Genomic DNA, 17,870 nt, shown 5'->3' with positions numbered 1-17,870 from the left:
CTGCAGGGACAACAGTGGGCTGCGCATGCACTCAGCTGGGAGTGAACTCACTGAGCTCAGAGCATTGCACTGGTCCACAGGGAAGATAATACGGACTATAGCATCATACAGGTCAAAATAGCTCTGGGTGGCCCTCGTACCTAACAGCCAGCAGGTTCTGACAAGATCAGCTTTTATATAACAACCTAGCTATATAGGACAGCAGGTGTCTTCCTAATCATGGGACCTGCTCTAACAGGAAGTGGGAGAAAGGTTGTACAGACAACGGTGCAGCCTCAGCACGGTGTCACAGGAGGTGGAGAGTGGTGAGCCAAGAGCTGGGGCTACAGAGACCATGGTGGAAGTGTAATATAAGAACCCAGACCTGGAACTCAACGAAGGAGTGACATAAAGTGGTTGCAAACGAAGAGCCGTGTACCAACTGCAATGAATAAAATCAAACTGTAGACCTGCGGGTGACAGAGCTTAGAAACCTGCCCCAAGGAGAAGAATCTGATAACCAGAAGTACAATGACCAAGAGATAAAGGCACAAGGAATATTACTGAAGACTCACCTGCAAAGGAGCAAAAAAGCCTTTGCCAGCCTCAGAGTTCACTGAGGAAGACATCAAGAAAATGGGGGGATACAGAATTCAAAACACTTGTTATAAAGCTTATCAACAGGAAGCAGGTAAAGCAGGAGTTGAATTTAAGGAAAATGTCACACAGGAAATGAATCAATTGAAGGCTGATATATCAGAAATGAAGAATACAGTGGAGAGTCTCCAAAATAGAATGAAGGAGGCAGAAGAAAGAATCTCAGAATTGGAAGCTATTTCCTGTCACCAGCAGGAAACAAACAAAAAGCTGGAAGCAGAACTGGGTCAAGCTAAAAAAAAAAAAAAAAGTATTCAAGAATCGAAAGACACTATTAAAAGGCCAAATATGAGAGTTATGGGAGTCCCAGAAGGTGCAGAAAGAGAAGCTGGGATTAAAGGTGTATTCAATGAAATAATAAGGGGAAATTACCCTAATCTAGAGGAAGAATTGGGAAACAACATCCAGGAGGGGCACAGAGCTCCCAACAGGCTTGACCAAAAGCGATCTTCACCACAACACATGATCATCAAGCTCTCTTCAATTAAACATAAGGAAAAGATCATTGGGCCCAGCGCGGTGGCCTAACAACTAAAGTCCTCGCCTTGAATGAGTCGGGATCCCATAGGGACGCCGGTTCTAATCCCGGCAGCTCCACTTCCCATCCAGCTCCCTGCCTGTGGCCTGGGAAAGCAGTGGAGGCCTGCCCAAAGCCTTAGGACCCTACATCTGCGTGGGAGACCTGGAGGAGGCTCCTGGTTCCTGGCTTCAGATCATCTCTTCATTTTGGTGCAAAGAAGTTGGAATCCAAGCATGTTATTTTTTTTGTGTGTGTGATGCATAATTTCCATCCATGAACTTTTTAAGGATCCTGCCTTATTTGTGTCTTTCATATAAGACACAGAGCCTCCTGGACTCTGGCAGGACCTCAGATATATGGGAACTGGATGTTAGTGATAACCCACTATGCTCATTTTTTTTTTAAAGATTTATTCCATTTCTTTGAAAGGTCGTGTTACACAGAGACAGGGGAGTAGACATTGCACATCCATTGGCTCACTCCCCACATGAGAGCTGGGCTGGGCTGAAGTCGGGAGCTTCTTCCCAGGGGTCCCAGGACTTGGGCCATGCTGAGCAGCTCTTCCAGGTACATTAGCAGGGAGCTGGATCAGAAGCGGGGTTGCCGGGATTCGAACTCGTGCCCCATAAGGACGTTGGCGTGGCAGGCGGCAGCTTTATCCGCTGTGACACAGCACGCACTGCCTCCCCCTCTTCCATCGTGGTGGCGTTTGATGCAGCATGGAACAAAACAAAAATGTCCGTTCTCTTGTCCCCACTCTTCCAAGGAAGAGAGCAGCCGTATCAGCCTCACAGAGGGTGTGAGAAAGGGTACAGAGAATAGAGGCGGGGGCAGCTCGAGCCGTGGGGTGCCAGGGGTGGGTGAGCACCTTGGCAGGTGCAAACACGCAGAGGTGATGAGGTCTGTGGGGACAGGGCGCCCCCGGGGGTGGCTCGTGCGCAGTGCAGATCCAGGGAGGCTTAGCGCGTCAGCTAGCTCACCACACGCAATTCCATCACCCACGCGTTTATTGAGTTCCCGTGTGAGACTTGCAGCCCCTTGTCTCTCCCCCAGGTTCTCACGGTAGAGTCTCCTCCTCTTCTCCAATAGGACTGGGCAGCCAGGGTGGTGCAGGTCCCCGGGGCCCGGGGATGGCCACGGGGGTGAAAGGTTCCACAGGCGGTCCGGGAATAGGAGCAAGGGGCTCTGCAGCCGGGACAGGCTCGGGCTCCGCCTCGCGCGGACCCGCCTCGAGCAACAGCAGCGGGTCCCCGTGGCTGCACTCGGGGCACGCGCCTTCGGGGCCGCCGGCGCACGTGCAGCTGGCGGTGGTGGACGCCTCGGAGACGCAGCTGTTCTTACGGCGCAGCAGGGACAGGCGCCGTCCGAGCAGGCCTCCCCCGGCCAAGCCCGCGCCCGCGGGCAGGAGCCGCTGCAGGAAGTCACCGTGCGCCTCTCCCAGCGGTCCGTCCGCGCCGCCGTCCAGCCGCTGGATCTGCATGTCCTCTTTGGCCAGCCTGCGGGGAGCGCACAGCCCCGGGGGGCAGTCAGCAGGGAGAGCCCCCCCAGGATCCTCTTATCCTCCCCCCCCATTCCCCGCCACTCCTCAAGCTGTCGGAGACCCTCAATCACTCCAGAAAGCCTGGCTGCAGCTCTCAGGTTTGGCACCTGGCCTCTCCACCTCCAGACCCTTCAGGGACCTTAACCTCCCGTTCACGCCCACCTGACCAGGTGCGTCCGGCGGCCCCATCCCATCCCCCTCCCCGCCGCGGGGCTCACGTGATGTCGAAAGTGGAACCCTGAAAGGAAGGCAGGTGCTGGAGGAAGGCAGTGGCCGCCGTGTAGGGGGCGCGCGCCTCGGCCGCGTCCCAGTACAAGTCCTTCTCCAACACGGCTAGGTCGTCGTACATCTCGTCCACCGCCAACATGGACACCTGCGGATACTGACATGCTGGGGCCGGGCCGGGGTGGGGGTAGGAGAGCCACAGCAAGCCAGAGCAGGGAAGGGTGAGTGTCCGCAGGATCACGGGGCGGGTGCGGGAGGGGGCACGCTCACCTGGAAGTTGCGATCGATCAGGAAGTTGGTCTCGAAGTCGTCATCGTCTTCCCCAAAGGGGTTGATGAGCTGCTCGGCCACCTAGGGATGCGGGGAGAGGAGGAGGAGAGAGGTGGGACCCCTCCACCACCACCACCCTGCCTCCCTCCACCCTGCACCAAGTTTCCTCTCTTCATCCACCCCTCCCACATCCCACGCGCGCACCTTGAGCCAGCCCGCGTAAAAGAAGAACTGTAGGAGAGTGAAGATGGGAACGCACAGGTCCAGGTTGTGGTCCTTGTAGCCCTGCGTGGGGTCTAGGAACTGCCGTCCGATGAGGCAAGCCAGGAAGTAGCTGTACACCGCGATGGTCACCACCTGGGGCCCGAGGAGGGAGGGCGCGGAAGGGGAGACCCACCCGGAGGTGAGAGCTCACCCACGTTCAAGGAGAGATGGGGGCCGGGTGGGGTGGGGGCGATCCTAGAGGAACCAGGACTAGGAGGAGGAGGAGCAGGAGTCCCTGCGATGGGGCAGGAGTCTTTCTTTGTGCAGACCCTGAGACCAGTGGTCTGACCAAGTTACCTGAGTGTAGACCAGAGGCACGCTGATCCAGTCGTAGTGGAAGAGCATCCCACACTTGCCCCGGAACACGTTCAATTCCTGGGAGGATGGGAGAGGGAGACAGGTGGAAATTAGGACAGTCCACCAGCAGCTCCTGTGTGTGTGGGCGACCACCTGGTGGGAGTTTGCCGCTGGGAGGAGCAGCAGGAGGAGGTTCCAGGGAATGTTTGGTGATGGGTACACCTGGGGTGGGCTGTCTCCCCTTCCCCTCCAGACAGATGTGCGCTTGGGGGAGGCCAGGCAAGAGAGGGAGACAGCCCCACCTCCAGCAGCAGCTTCAGCGCGCTGTTGTCCCGGATACGGCCCTCCCGCCGCGCCTGCGCCGCCAGGTTGGAAAACCAGACGCAAGGGACCCAGTACTTGTTGTACGACGAGTTCAGGTTCTCGAATTTCTTACGTTCGTTGCGGGTCATGAAGCCTTGGAGTGGACAAGGGTGTGTGAGCGTAGGCGCGGGTTAGCCCGACCGACCTTCCCGAGATGGGGAGTAGGGTGGGCGTCGAGGGGATGGGGTGGGGTAGGGCGCTGCGGCCCTGGACGGCCTCACCTGCTTCCACCACGTGGTCCATGGTGGGGAAGCGCTTGAAGACAGCGGTGCTGACCGAGCGCAGGATGAGCACAGCCGAGAGCCCCGCGTAGCGCATGAGCGTGCGGCGGTAGAGGCGGCCGCGATCGTCGCGCCCGTGCACCGTGCCGGCCACCACGCACATGAGCGCATCTGGCAGAGGCATACACAGGTACTGGCTCCACCAGCGGTTCACCACCAGCGTCACATAGAAACCTGCGGACGGGGACATCTAGCGTCTGCATCAGGGATGACTGTGGTTAGTGTGGTGTCTGTCCCTGGGGCTGAGGAGGTGGGGTCACTCTGGCCACGCGAGATGGGCACCAGGATCCCACCAGGTGGAGATGCGAGGTTCCCTATTACCGGCCCAGGAGCACAGGGAGTAATCTGGATGTGAGGGTGGGGGACTGTAAGTGAGGGAAGGGCGTGGCACATCAGGGATCCCCTGGGGCAGGTCCTCGCAAAATCCACCCGGAAGCTTAGCAGGTGACTGTAACCACCTGGCATCCCGTACGTACGGGAACCAGTTTGAATCCCGGCTGCTCTACTTTTCATCCAGTTCCCTGCTGATGCGCCATGGGAAGCAGCAGGTGGACAGCCCAAAAGCAGGTGGGTCCTGCACCCACGTGGGAGACCTGGATGGAGCACCCCGCTGCCCATTTCCACCTGCCCAGCTCTAGCTGTTGTGGTGGTCATTTGGGGAGTGAACCAGTGGGTGGAAGCCTCGGGGAGGGGGGCAACAGGCTGGCGCTCAAGGGGCTTGGCAGTGCACCCACCGAGCACGAAGGACACCGGTATGAGGCTGGCGTATTGGTCGCAGTAAATGACCAACTTCTCGAAGTAGCGTTTCTGTTGGTCGGTGAACAGAAAGCTGTGTGGGGAGGGCTGGTGGTCAGGGGGCACCGCCTCCTGGCACCCCCCCTTCCGGCTCCCCCGCACGCAGTGCCCACCTGCCTCAGCCTCACCGGTAGGCAGCGCTCAGCGCCATGTACAGCCCCAGGAAGCAGAGCAGCTCTCGCCACAGCAGCTTGTAGATGCTACCACGCCATAGCAGCAGCAGCTTGGAGAAGCCCCCGAAGCGGGCGTTGGCTACCCGAGCGGTGTAGGTCACAGTCATCGTGAGCTCCTCTGGCTGCTGGGGACTGGTGGGGGGTGGGGGGGTGCAGGTGTGGACCTGAACCCTAGGGTCTTGGTAGAGGTGGGGGTGGGGGAATTTGGGGTGGCTCAGGGAGCTGAGTGATGGAGGCCGGGGGGGGGGGACCTAGGAGGGTGCTACGCCTGGGCATACAGTAGTGCAAGTGGGACGGAGCCCGCTGTTGGCACCCACCCTTCCCCAGCGCTCTGGCTCACCCTACACCCAAGCCCTGGCCACCTTCTGGGTTCCTAGACTCCCCCCCCACACACACACCCACTTGCCCCACCTCTCTCCCTGCCTCAGCTCCAGTGGCTGGTCCCTTCTCTGGGATTTTTCTACTAGACCTTCAGGTTTTGCCCCGTAGCCAGCTGCCCTTCCTTGTCGCAGAAGGCTCAGCTGCAAAGGACCCCTTCCCCCAGTGACAGCCTCCGGCCTCCCGCAGGCCCTGCCGCGGCTACCTATGACACACTCCGTAAGTGCTCACAACCTGCCTTATCATATGGACGCTCCGGTCGGCTTCCAAGCCTCCACATTCCTTTAAAACCTCCCTCAGCCTCCCCAGATTCTAAACATCCCCACTCCGCTCCAGCCCCTCGCTGTCTGTCCGCTTAGGAACTCACTCTGCCAAGCTAGGGTACCTGCTTCTGCTAAAACCGCCCCTCTGGAATCTGCCGGCAACTTCTTCGAAGACTTTTTCCCTGGGCTCTCGCTAAAGCCTCCTCCTCTCCCCGCCCGAGGAGGAGACGTCCTCCCTGCATTCCTGTCCCCAGCCCCAGGCAAGACCCCCCCTCCCCCTTCTCCTCCCCAGGAACCCCTGCCCCACCACTCCCAGCTCCAGGACACCCCCTGTCTAGTTATCTCACCTGAGGGGAAGGTAGCAGGTGCAGGGACGCACACGGGGACCGAGTCGGAATGGACAGGCTTTGGGTGGGGCTTGGAGAAGTCAGGCTTGGGGCGGGTGGGGGCTGGGGAGTGGGCGTGGGCAACCCCTCCCTGGATCCTCAACTGCTGTTTGAAATCTGGCCTGTCTGTCTCCGCCCTGTCTTTCCCGGCTCCTCCCTGGATCCCCCTCCTCCCCACACACAGGTGCAAGGGTTCTGGGACCTAGACCAGGGGAAGAGGGTGCAGGGCAGGAACTGTCTCCTAATCCATCCCCTGCCATCACCGAGGCTCTGCAGGGCTCAGCAGGACCAGGTTAGACCAGGGGCCAAGGGAAGCCAAAGGTGCTTTGTTCATCCAGGCCACCAACTGGGCTTCCCTCAACACAGCCTGTAGAAAACATTTGTGCAGAAGGTGTTGCCTCAAGACACGCCTTGGTAGCACCAATTCCCCCTCTCCCAGCCCTGCTCCAGGTGGGCTGAAGCAAGGGAAAAGGCCTCCCATTGGGACCTGAATTCCCTTTCAAGGTCAAACCACGTCAAGGTCACAGACCCTGCTTCCGGTGGCACAGACGCAGCCAGGACCCCACACACTGGATGGAGCAAGCGACACCTTCCCTCCACACAGTGGGACAGATCCCGCAACTTCCTAGGGGCGTGTGGAGGGTGGGCCCCAAATTCACCCTATTGCCACTCATTCTGACACAAGCAGCTGGAGTGTAGCATTCAAATTTTACTCATCAACCCTGGGCCAACGGTGTTCTCTCTGATCCCTGGTTGTGGGAGTCAAGCAGCCCCTCTCCTCCCACCCCCCTCCCACACACACACTCTGCATTGCCACAATCACACCAACTTGGGGGACATAATCCCTCGTCCCTGCGTCCCTGGCTCCGGATTCCAGACAATGCCGCTTTCTTTGGAGACACACCTATAAGGTGTACAGGTTGGTGTGGGGAGGGTGGAGGCCCACAGGAAGGGGCGCCTTGGGGTGTCTGTGAACCCCCTGTGACCCACCCTTCCTCCGTATGCTCCTCATTTGGCAGTACCCAGCCAGCTGGGACTTGGTGTTCCCAGACCGACAACAGGTGTCCTGGCGGCCCCACCCCAGCGTAATTAGGGACTGGGCTGGGCTGCTGGTCACCCTGGGACGTGCGCCTCCGCTGTCCAGCTGCTGGACAGCTCGTAAAACTGGGGTACAGGGTGGGGGGGACAGTTGGGATGGTGGCTGTGGGGAAGTCCTCAGAAGTCAGGTTGAATTAGTCCCACTGGTAAGGTGGCAGATCATCTTAACCGCAGGTGATGATGACAAATACTGCTTGGCAGGTGCACTTATCTCCTGCACCCCCACACGGAGCCTATGGAGTGTGTCCCCCCCAGATAAGCATAGGCTCCTGGTCCAACCTCCCCACACTGTTTCCTGGCACCCCCAGAGTACTGTGCTAGCTGAATTTAGCAGAAGCTCCTGGGCCCCTCTGACAGTCACTCTTACACCCCCAGCCACCTTTGGCTTAGAATTTGTAAAAGCGTCAAGCTCAGGGCCCGACCCCTTTCCCGCCCTGACAGAGGCGCTTCCTTGCTGGTCACGGTTCTGAGCTTTGGTCTTGGTGTTGAAGCCACAGTGGCAGGACGTGCCCCCAGGCAGCCCTTTCCTGGAGCAAGTGAAATGAAAGGGGCTGATTTTGTCCCCTGGGGGCAGGAGTTGGGGATTGGGTGAAGCCGGTTAATCCCATCAGGCTGGCCCGGCCTTTGTGCCCGGGACGTCCCGTTAATTCCCAAATCACACAGCAGGCAACGAGCCGGGCCTGATGCCTGCCTAATCCTGTGCCCCTAGCAGCCTGGGGGCTGGTCGAGGGGGTCGCGGGATTCCCACGCTCCCAGTTCCACCCGCTCAGTGGAACCCGCTTCTGTTTTTTCAGGAGCCCAACAGGGACTGAAATCTTCCCCCCATTCAGACGCCGAACACCCTAGGGTCTCTAACAGACCCTCCTGATGTAACACTTCTTGTGTAGTGTGCTACGACGGCAAAGCTTGCGGTCTCCCCCAAACTCCCAAGGGCAGCAAAACTGTGTTGGGCAGGTGCTTGGCACAGGGACATGGGGGGTTTCATGAGGTGCTGGCACTCCCTGGCGGAGTCTGTGAGTTCCCTGTTCTGTTTCCAGTGAAGATATTTCTGCTACCTCCGGTGCTGGCATGCTACATAGGTAGTTCGAATCCCGGTCGCGCACTTTTGCTCTAGCTTCCTGCTAATGGCCTGGGAAGGCAGTGGGGTCTGGCAGAGTGCCCCTGCACCTACCCAGGGGACCTGGAAGAAGCTCCTGGTTCTTTGTTCCGGGCTGGCCCAGCTCTGGCTGTGGTGGGTGTTTGGGGAGTAAGCCAGAGGAGGAAACATCTTTTTGTTTCTGGAACTCTACTTCTCAAATACATTTTTATTGGAAGGTCAGATTCACAGAGACAAAGATCTTCCATCCGCTGGTTCACGCTCCAAGTGGCCACACTGGCCAGAGCTGAGCTGATCCGAAGCCAGGAGCCAGGAGCTTCTTCTGGGTCTCCCATGCGGGTGCAGGGTCCCAAGGCTTTGGGCCGTCCTCAACTGCTTTCCCAGGCCACAAGCAGGGAGCTGGATGGGAAGTGGAGCAGCCGGGATACGAACTAGTACCTATATGGGATCCTGGTGCATGCAAAGTCACTAGGCTACCGCGCCGGGCCAAAAAAACATACAATCTAAAAAAAAAAGGTGGGGATACAGCGCGGTTGCTCAACAGGCTAATCCTCTACCTTGTAGTGCTGTTGGCACATATGGACACCGGTTCATGTCCTGGCTGCTCCACTTCCCGTCCAGCTCCCTGCCTGGAAAAGCAGCAGAAACTCCGGGAGTGAACCAGCGGATGGAAGACCTTTCTGTCTCTCCTTCCTGCTGTAAATCTGCCTTTCCAACAAAAATAAATACATCTTTTTTTTTTTTTTTTCCTGAGACTTCATTTTTGTTGGAAAGGTGGATCAAATTGATGAAAGCAGCCAGCCGGGACATGAACTGGCGCCCGTACGTGATCCCAGCGTTTGCAAAGTGAGGACTGAGGTGTTGAGGCAATGGTGTTGGGCCCGTTAAACACACCTGATATGGATCAGCTAAAACAGACGATGGGGCCCAGCACAATAGCATAGTGGTTTAAGTCCTTGCCTTGCACGTACCGGGATCCCATGTGGGCGCCGGTTCTAATCCCGGCTGCCCTGCTTCCCATCCAGCTCCCTGCCTGTGGCCTGGGAAAGCAGTCGAGGACGGCCCAAAGCCTTGGGACCCTGTACCCTGTGTGGGAGCCCTGGAAGAAGTTCCTGGCTCCTGACCTTGGATCAGTGCAGCACTGGCCGTTGTGGTCACTTGGGGAGTGAATCATTGGATGGAAGATCTTCCTCTCTGTCTCTCCTCCTCTCTGTATATCCGGCTTTCCAATAAAAATAGATCTTTTTTTTTTTAGTTTTTTTTTTTTTTATTACATTGCATTATGTGACATTTTTTTAGGGACTGGGATTCCCCCACCCCTCCCCCGCCATGGTGGATTCCTCCACCTTGTTGCATAACCACAGTTCAAGTTCAGTTGAGATTCCCCCATTGCAAGCATCTACCAAGCATCTCTGGTCTGAAGGTAGAGCCGGCCGAGGAGCATCCCGATCAATTAAAAGCCCCTACATAACATCAGCAACAATTTATAACGTTATAGAATTAGTGGACGTAGTATTGAGTAACCAATATGTTAAAGAAAAAAATGCAAGTTCTTAACCACATCCTGTGACTACTTCATTGACATTTCGATTTTAGTTTATATACAACTGGGTTCTATACAACTTAGAATGGCTAATAGATTACTGTTCAGTTGTCTCGTGTCTATGTTCAGTGTAGTATTTAGCTTTTTATAGCGTCGAAGTGTAATTTTGGTGAACCTGGCTTTTTTTTTTTTTTTTCGGGAAGTCTAGACTGGCTTATAACTCTAACAAGACATATCTCAACAGTTTAGGGGCAGAACAAAAACCAGCTTGTTTTCCTTGAAAGGTTGAAGATGCTGCGTTCTAATTGACAACATATATCTTTTGTAAAAAAAACCAAAAAATTACTCAGCGGATGCCCACGACAGGTTCGGATCTGTTTATTGAGGAACGGGAGGTGGGAGGGCTTGGGAAGGGCTAGCCCAGCCCTCCAGCCCCACCAGGGGGCCCAGGACGCCTCCCGGCCTTCCACACCCCGACCCCCCCACACCCCCACGGGTTGGCCCCCCTGTACCATGGAGGGAGGGTGGGTGGGGAGGGGACTTTGTGCAAACTATTGAGGAGGGATGGAGGGTGGAGCGCCGGTGGTGAGGACGTGGTGGGGTGCGGTGGGGAGGGGCTGCTACTGGGCGCTGGGGGCCTTGTAGGGTTCCAGGAGGAGGGCGGAGAAGGTGTTGACCTTGTCTGCCCCCCGCACCTCGTGCGGTAAGAGCGGCAGCTTCACGATGTGGAAGTCTTCGTACAGATCCTCCATCTGTGGGGGGCACAGGGCAGAGGTCAGGGAGTCCCGGGGAGAGGCGAGGGTCTCGCAGTGGGCGGTGGAGGAGGTTGAAGGCGGGCCGGCCTTCCCAGCCCCCAGCAGCCCCCAGCAGCAGGTGGGCCCGGGGCGCACCTGGTCCAGGTACTTGGACTGGATCTTGTGGCGGGCCTCGCACATCTTGCAAGGCTTCTCCGGGTCGGGGAAGACGAGCTGGTTGACGATGATGTTGTGCGTGTCGATCTTGCACTTGGCCAGCTCCTGGATCAGCCGCTCCGTCTCGTACAGCGACAGGAACTCGGCGATGCATACGCAGATGAAGGTAGTCTGCTCCTGCAGGGGAGGGGAGGGTGGGCCGTGAGGGGGAGCGGGGGGACGGGTGGGCTCTCGCCACCATGGCTGGTTCATCCCCTCCCCACGACCACCACTCACGGGGTCCTTGAACTGCTCGCTGACCGAGCGGATGACCGGCAGCGTCTCCTCTAGCTTGGAGGCCAGCTGGTCGGCGTTCATGTCTCCCAGGCCCAGCATGTTGCACATCTATGCGTTGGGGGAGAAGTGGGGGGGACACGACATCAGACCACCCGCTCAGCCCTGTTCTTCCCTGGGTCGGGGATCCGCAAGACGCTGTGGGGTGCAGGGACAGACGCTGTCCAGCCCCCCCCCCCCAAACACCATCATCATCACCACCACCACCACCAGCGCGCACCTGCGAGATAAAGGGGCTGATCTGGTTTTTGATCTGCATGAGCCGGCCCAGGCCGCGCTCCACGATCGTGGGGAAGTTGAGTAGCCTCAGCGTGTGGCCCGTGGGCGCTGTGTCGAACACCACCACTGAGAAGTTCATGCCTTTCACCAGCCTGGGGTGGGGAGGAGGAGGAGTGGGGTCATCAGGGGCCGGGGGCCGGGCCGCGCGCGGGGGGGTGGGGGTGCGGGGCAGCTGGTGCGTGGGCCGGGGACCTGACCTCATGACCTCGGCGTAGCTCATGGCCTCGTCGATGCCCGGGAAGGCGCTCACGGCTTCCTGCATCATCTTTTTGCCCATGCTCAGCATGTTGTCCTCCTCAAAGAACTCGTCCGGCAGCTCGGCCACCCCGAGGCTGGGGTCGATCTCCTGGGGTACAGGGGGGAGCGGGCAGCGGGAGTCAGGGGCCTGCCACGGTGCCCTGCTCAAGCGGGTGGGGCCGGGGACCTGACATGCCCTATGACCACCCATACTTGGGGTGGGGGGGGGGCCCCGCGAGCTCAGCACCCGCATGTGGATTGGGTTTGACCAGTCCACTGGTCACGGGAAGCTGCAAGTAGGGGAGTAGGTCCCTCTGCACCCCCAGAGAGATGCCGAAATCCTCACTGGGCACAGATCTGGCTCTCGGAGCCTGACACAGAGCCGCCTTCTGGTTTTTTATTTGTTTTATTTTTATTGGAAAGTCAGATATACAGAGGGGAGGAGAGACAGAGAGAAGGTTTTCCGTCCGATGATTCACTCCCCAAGGGACCACGACAACAGGAACTGAGACGATCCGAAGTCAGGAGCCAGAAGCCTCCTCTGGGCCTCCCACGTGGGTGTAGAGTCCCGAGGCAGGGCTGCCAGGGTTAGAACTGGTGCCCATATGGGATCCTGGCGCATGCAAGGAGAGGACTTTAGCCACTAGGCTACCGTGACAGCTCTACCTTCCTCTATTTTTAATTTTTTAAAGATTTATTTTATCCTTATTGGAAAGTCAAATATACAGAGAGGAGGAGGAGAGAGAGAGGAAGATCTGTCTCCTGATTCACTCCCCAAACATTCGCATTGGTCGGAGCTGAGCCAATCCGAAGCCAGGAGCCAGGAACCAGGAGCTTCTTCCGGGTCTCTCATGCAGGTGTAGGGTCCCAAGGCTTTGGGCCGTCCTCCACCTCCTGGGAAAAGGCCACAAGCAGGGAGCTGGATGGGAAGCGGGGCCGCCGGGATTAGAACCAGTGCCCTTATGGGATCCCAGCAGGTGCTCCTTTCCCAGGTGCTCGAGCAGGCAGCTGCGTCACAAGTGGAGCAGCTGGGATTCGAACTGGTGTTCTCCCGTGGGAGCCAGGTGCTGCAGGCAATACCCACGTCTCCCCTTTGAAGTGACCCGTCCCCACTGAGGCCCTGCCTCCGTTTCTCCTGATGCTGAGCCCCTCCCCCCCAAACTCGACTACCCCCCCAGGGGATCCTCTCTAATGGCATGTCCCTCCCACCTGCACCAGAACCTTGTCCCCCAGGACACAGGTGCACAGCTCATTCCATCCTGCTCACAGCGGAGCCCCCAGTGCCTCGGGAGGCCAGTGTGGGACATGCGGTGGGGGCTGGACAAGCATGGGAATTCCCGGTGAGGCGGCAGATCCTGGGACCCTGGCCCCACCAGGCCTCAGGGGTCACTCCCCTGTGGGAATTTTGCTCACTGCCGCCCCACCCCCTAGCACTCGTCATCTATCCCACAGCCGAGTCACAGGCTCGATGGCCTATTCCTAACCCACTGGGCTGCGCAGCAATGACTGGAAATGCAGAGTTACAGACAGGAGGAGTGACAGGGACAGAGCCATCCTCCACGTGCTGGTTCACTCCCCCAGATGGCCACAACGGGCGGCAGGGGCACAAGACGAGGGCCCTCCTTTGCTGCCTTCCCGGGGGCATCGGGAGGGAGCAGGATTGGAAGTGGAGCAGCTGGGACCTGAACCAGTGTCCATATGGAATGCTGGTACTGAAGACCGACCGAGGCTTAGCTGGTTAAGCCACAACACCAGCCCCTTGTCTCAGGTACTGTGAAACCTCTTTGTGGGGGAAGGACAGTGGTATGGTATGGCAGGTTTGCTCATGTGCCCACTTCTCCCGCTTGGACTTCGTCTGTCCCGTTCCCGGCTGAGCCCTGGAGAAGCCCCCTGCTGCCCCGCCCCCTCCAGGTGTGCCCGGTTCCGGCGCACAGCACAGGGCCTGGGTCTGGAATCCAACATCGGCGCTGGTTTGAGCCCCGGCTACTCCACTTCCCATCCAACTCCCACTCGAAGGGCTTGGGGAAGCAGTGAAGGCTGGCTCAGGTCCTTGGGGCCTTGCACCCACGTGGGGGACCCAAAAAGAGGCTCCTGCCTTTGGATCAGCTCAGTTCTGACTGGAGCACCAATTGCGGACTGAATTTCTCTCTCTGTAACTCTGGCTTCCAAATCAATAAATAAGACAAGTAGATCTTTAAGCCCGACCCTCTTGGGCTGGGCATTGGTGTGCACACTGCTTGGGGTGCCTGCCTCTCATACCGGAGTGCCTGGGTTCAAATCTTGGCTTGTGCGCTTCCCATCCAGCTCCCTGCTCACATACACTCAGCAGGTCATGGCTCCGGTGCTTTGCCCCTGCCACCCACATGGGGGATCTGAATGGAGCTCCTGGTCCTGCTTTAATATGGCCCAGTCCTGGCTACTTTATGTCCATCTGAGCAGTGGACGAACCTCTGTCACTGTGGGTGACCAACACATACTTATATAAAACACGAAAAAGAAGAAGAAAAAAAGCAATCCAGCATGGGGCTGGTGTCGTGGGCACAGTTGGCTGCATGCTCCCATCCCATAGGGGCGCCGGTTCTAATCCCAGCTGCTCCACTTCCCATCCAGCTCCCTGCCTGTGGCCTGGGAAAGCAGTGGAGGACGGCCCAAAGCCTTGGGACCCTGCACCCACATGGGAGACCCGGAAGAAGTCCTGGCTATTGGCTTTGGTTCAGCTCAGCTCCGGCTGATGCTGCTGCTTGGGGAGTGAACCAGTGGATGGAAGATCTCTCTCTTTCTGCCTCTTTCTCGCGGTAACTCTGCCTTTCAAATAAAAATAATGAAATCTTTTTGTTTTTTTAAAAGCTTCATTTATTTATTTCAAAGGTAGTTATGATAGAGAGAGTGAAGAAGAGAGACTTCCGCTCCCTAAATGGCTGAAGACTGGAGCTGTCCTGGTCTGAATCCAGGAGCCAGGAACTTCATCTGGGTCTCCCAGGTGGCTGCAGGGCCTCAGTTACTCGGGTCATTTTCTGCTGTTTTCCTGGGTGCATTAGCAGGGAACCAGATGGCAAGTGGAGCAGCCGGGATTCAAACTGACTCCCACAGGGGATGTTAACGCAGCAGGCTGCAGCTTTGCCTGCTGTGCCATGGCACTGGCCTCTGCCATGTGTTACTCTGAAATCACACCCCCGATATGACTGCTTGTTCCCCTACATTCTGCTCCCCGAGAAGTCCAGGCTGCTGTTGTCATCACGCACCCGGCTACACTCCCCACAGCTCCCGTGTTCTCTCTCTCTCTTCCCCTTTTGACTCACAATCCCACCTGCATGACGGCCAGAGGGGATTTTTTTTTTTTCCCCGATTTTGAACTTGGTGTTTGACATGCACCTGAATAAACCCATGGCTTTCTGTTGAGCCTGACGGTCGCGTGCAGGAGCGTGGCGCAGGCACTGAGGTGCTACCACACCACAGCATCTGGGGGTGGCGTCCCACTTCCATTCCTGACCCCAGCCACCCCCGTGGGATACCCTTGTGGGAGTTCTGGGCCTGTGGATTCAACGTGGTCTAAATGTGGCTGACGTGGGCATTTGGGACTGTACCGATGGGTGGGAGGTCCTTCTTTCCCACTATGCAAAAAATAAATAAATACAAAAGCCAAACTGGCGAGTACAGCTAAGAACCTTCCACGAAACCTGGGAGTCAGGAGTCGGAATGTGGGTACAGAGACTAACACCAACGCGCCACCACAGAAGCCAAGCTGCCGGCCACGGCCAGCGGGGCCCTCACTGGTCCTCTTCAGTTCTGCCTGGGACTCCCTGCTCTCACCATCTCACTCTGGCCCCCTTCCCGGCTCTGGAACATCACCCACTCACTCCCCCTTGCAGAGGCCGGCAGGACCTGGGGGTGCGTGGAGGGGGGTCAGGGCCGGACTGCAGAGCCAAGAGCCCCCGTGTATGCCCACTCACCATGGCGAAGAGGTTGTCATAGCCTTTGACCTTCGTGGGCACTTTGGAGAACTTCTGGTCGAAAGCGTCGGAGATGTTGTGGGCCGGGTCGGTGGAGATGATCAGCACGCTCTCCCGCCCCTTGGACAGCTGGACCGCCAGGCTGCAGCTGGGCCAGGCAGAAGAAATCGCGTGGGGAGTAAGGAGCGGACTCTACTCCAGCCTCTCAAACCCACCCTCCACCAGCAGGGGCCAGGCAGGCACGAGGGCCAGAAGGAGACTTCTTCAGCCACTGGCAGCGGTCAGTGTAGGTTGAAACCATCATCCTTGCAGCGGGCTGATGGCCGAGGCAGGTGGGTCATCTCAGGCTGCTCCTCCTAGCCCTCCACCACCCCAGCCCACGCCGTCTAGCCAGCATGGCCTGCCTCTCCTCCCGCTCCGACGCACCTCGGCTTAGCTCTCTCCAGTCCCCTCGTCCGAGCGAATCCGCCCCTCACCTTTCTCCCAGCTGACAACAGTCCAGTCTGGTCATGCGCGGCTCTGTCCTCCTCCTCTTCCTCCTCCTCCTCCTCCTCCATTTGCTCTCCCCGTCCCACCCCTCGCCCCTTGCACACTCGCCGACGAGCAGCAGACAACGGCAGGGCTCACCGGGCCACAGGGTGCTGGTAGACCTGCCTGTCCCTCAGCCTCCCGGTCCTGCTGCCCACGGGTGGACATCATCCAAGCCATCCCTCCACCTTTTCTTTCCCTACCTCGTGCGCTGGCTTGGAGAGCCCCGCAAGCCCTCCCCGACTCCGAGGGTGCGTCCAGGGTCGCAGAGAACAAACCTGAACAAGACTCTGCCCCGGCCTGCTCGGCGAGGACGATGGGTGCGTCCGTCCGTCCGTCCGTCCTCCCGCCCGCCCCCTCGGTGCGGCAACCACGCCGCAGCCTCCTCACCTGCACGTGGTCTTGCCCACGCCGCCCTTGCCCCCGACGAAGATCCACTTGAGGCTGCGCTGCTCGATGATGTTGCTGAGCGTGGGCTCCAGCGGCTCCACGTCGGGCGCGTCCTCGAACTCGTCCGCCTCGGCCCCCCACCCGGCCACCCCCGCCGCCATCTTGGCATCGGCTCACGTGACCGAGCGGAGCGCCCCACGCGGACGGCACCCACGGGGGGGACCGTCCTCGAGGCCTTTCGCGCTCTGAAATGAGCAGACTGAACTCGACGTCTCCTGGCTCGCCTTCAGCAAGGCCAGGGAAGCTGTTCCGTCGCCCTTTTCGGCTTTCAAGCCTCGCGGCGGCAACCTCCTGTCTGGATGCCTGTACGGCTTCCCCCTGACTCCTGGGGGTGTTGGTACGAACCAGACGCCTCCCCTCCATTGATTGGGCCGTGAGTCTCTCAGTCGTCCTGTCATTGGCTGCCGCTTTCCTGACTCCGACCAATCCTGCTCGCGTCGCGGTCGCCGCCGGCCTTTCCTTAGCAACCGGCCAAACACCCGGTCCAGGCGTTGGAGATGAACTCGGCGACCCGTCCCCCATTGGCTGTCCTTCACGTCCATCATCTAACTGGGTGGGAGCCCCGCCTCTCCTGTGCTCCAATTGGCTGTGAGCCGCCTGGCTCTGGCTTCGGACCAATCAGAGGCGGAGGCATGAAGGGCTCAGGTGCCGAGAGGACTTGAGGTCTTGGTGGGGTTCGCAGCCCCCCATTCCGGCTGCGCGGGCGACTTTAGCCGGCGAGTTCTCCCGCCTGAGCCCCTCTGACCTGCGGCCCCGGGTGCCGGGTGCGGACCGCAGTCCTTCTCACCCCCATTTTCCAAGGACCACTGCCAGCCCGTCGCGGGAACCCCAGTTTTTCTGGGTAGCCCCCCCGCCTTCCGGGGGTCAGCGAAGCCTGTAGGTCTCCTAGCAACCTGAGACACGCCCAGGGGCGGGGCACGCCCAAGCCACGCCCACACGCGCGGCGCCCCGCCCCCAGTGCGGACGCGCCTCCCGGCATGCATTGCTCAGGCCGGAGCGCCAAGCCCGCGGGGCCCGGTGGCCCTTTCCCGGGTCCCTGGAGGCTCCTGGCCCG

The 17,870-nt window shown here is 58.8% G+C and overlaps 2 protein-coding genes across 2 annotated transcripts; both read right to left on the bottom strand.

The window, feature by feature from the left end:
* Nucleotides 1-2,213: 2,213 nt before the first annotated feature.
* BEST2 (bestrophin 2) lies at nucleotides 2,214-5,471 on the bottom strand. Its single transcript, XM_004599821.3, has 9 exons — nucleotides 5,320-5,471; nucleotides 5,131-5,225; nucleotides 4,337-4,570; nucleotides 4,055-4,209; nucleotides 3,753-3,830; nucleotides 3,396-3,548; nucleotides 3,192-3,272; nucleotides 2,915-3,069; nucleotides 2,214-2,652 (listed from the first exon to the last, which is right to left on the bottom strand). The coding sequence occupies exons 1-9, from the start codon at nucleotides 5,469-5,471 to the stop codon at nucleotides 2,214-2,216; spliced, it is 1,542 nt and encodes a 513-aa protein (XP_004599878.2).
* Nucleotides 5,472-10,642: 5,171 nt separating this feature from the next.
* GET3 (guided entry of tail-anchored proteins factor 3, ATPase) lies at nucleotides 10,643-16,967 on the bottom strand. The gene is made up of 7 exons (XM_004595702.3): nucleotides 16,757-16,967; nucleotides 15,839-15,986; nucleotides 11,849-11,997; nucleotides 11,593-11,743; nucleotides 11,316-11,423; nucleotides 11,019-11,216; nucleotides 10,643-10,880 (listed from the first exon to the last, which is right to left on the bottom strand). The coding sequence occupies exons 1-7, from the start codon at nucleotides 16,915-16,917 to the stop codon at nucleotides 10,749-10,751; spliced, it is 1,047 nt and encodes a 348-aa protein (XP_004595759.1). The 5' UTR covers nucleotides 16,918-16,967; the 3' UTR covers nucleotides 10,643-10,748.
* Between the last annotated feature and the right edge of the window lie 903 nt (nucleotides 16,968-17,870).

Source organism: Ochotona princeps, chromosome 33 (assembly GCF_030435755.1).
Source record: "Ochotona princeps isolate mOchPri1 chromosome 33, mOchPri1.hap1, whole genome shotgun sequence".
Lineage (NCBI taxonomy): Eukaryota > Metazoa > Chordata > Mammalia > Lagomorpha > Ochotonidae > Ochotona > Ochotona princeps.
This window is presented reverse-complemented; position numbering and strand designations above follow the sequence as displayed.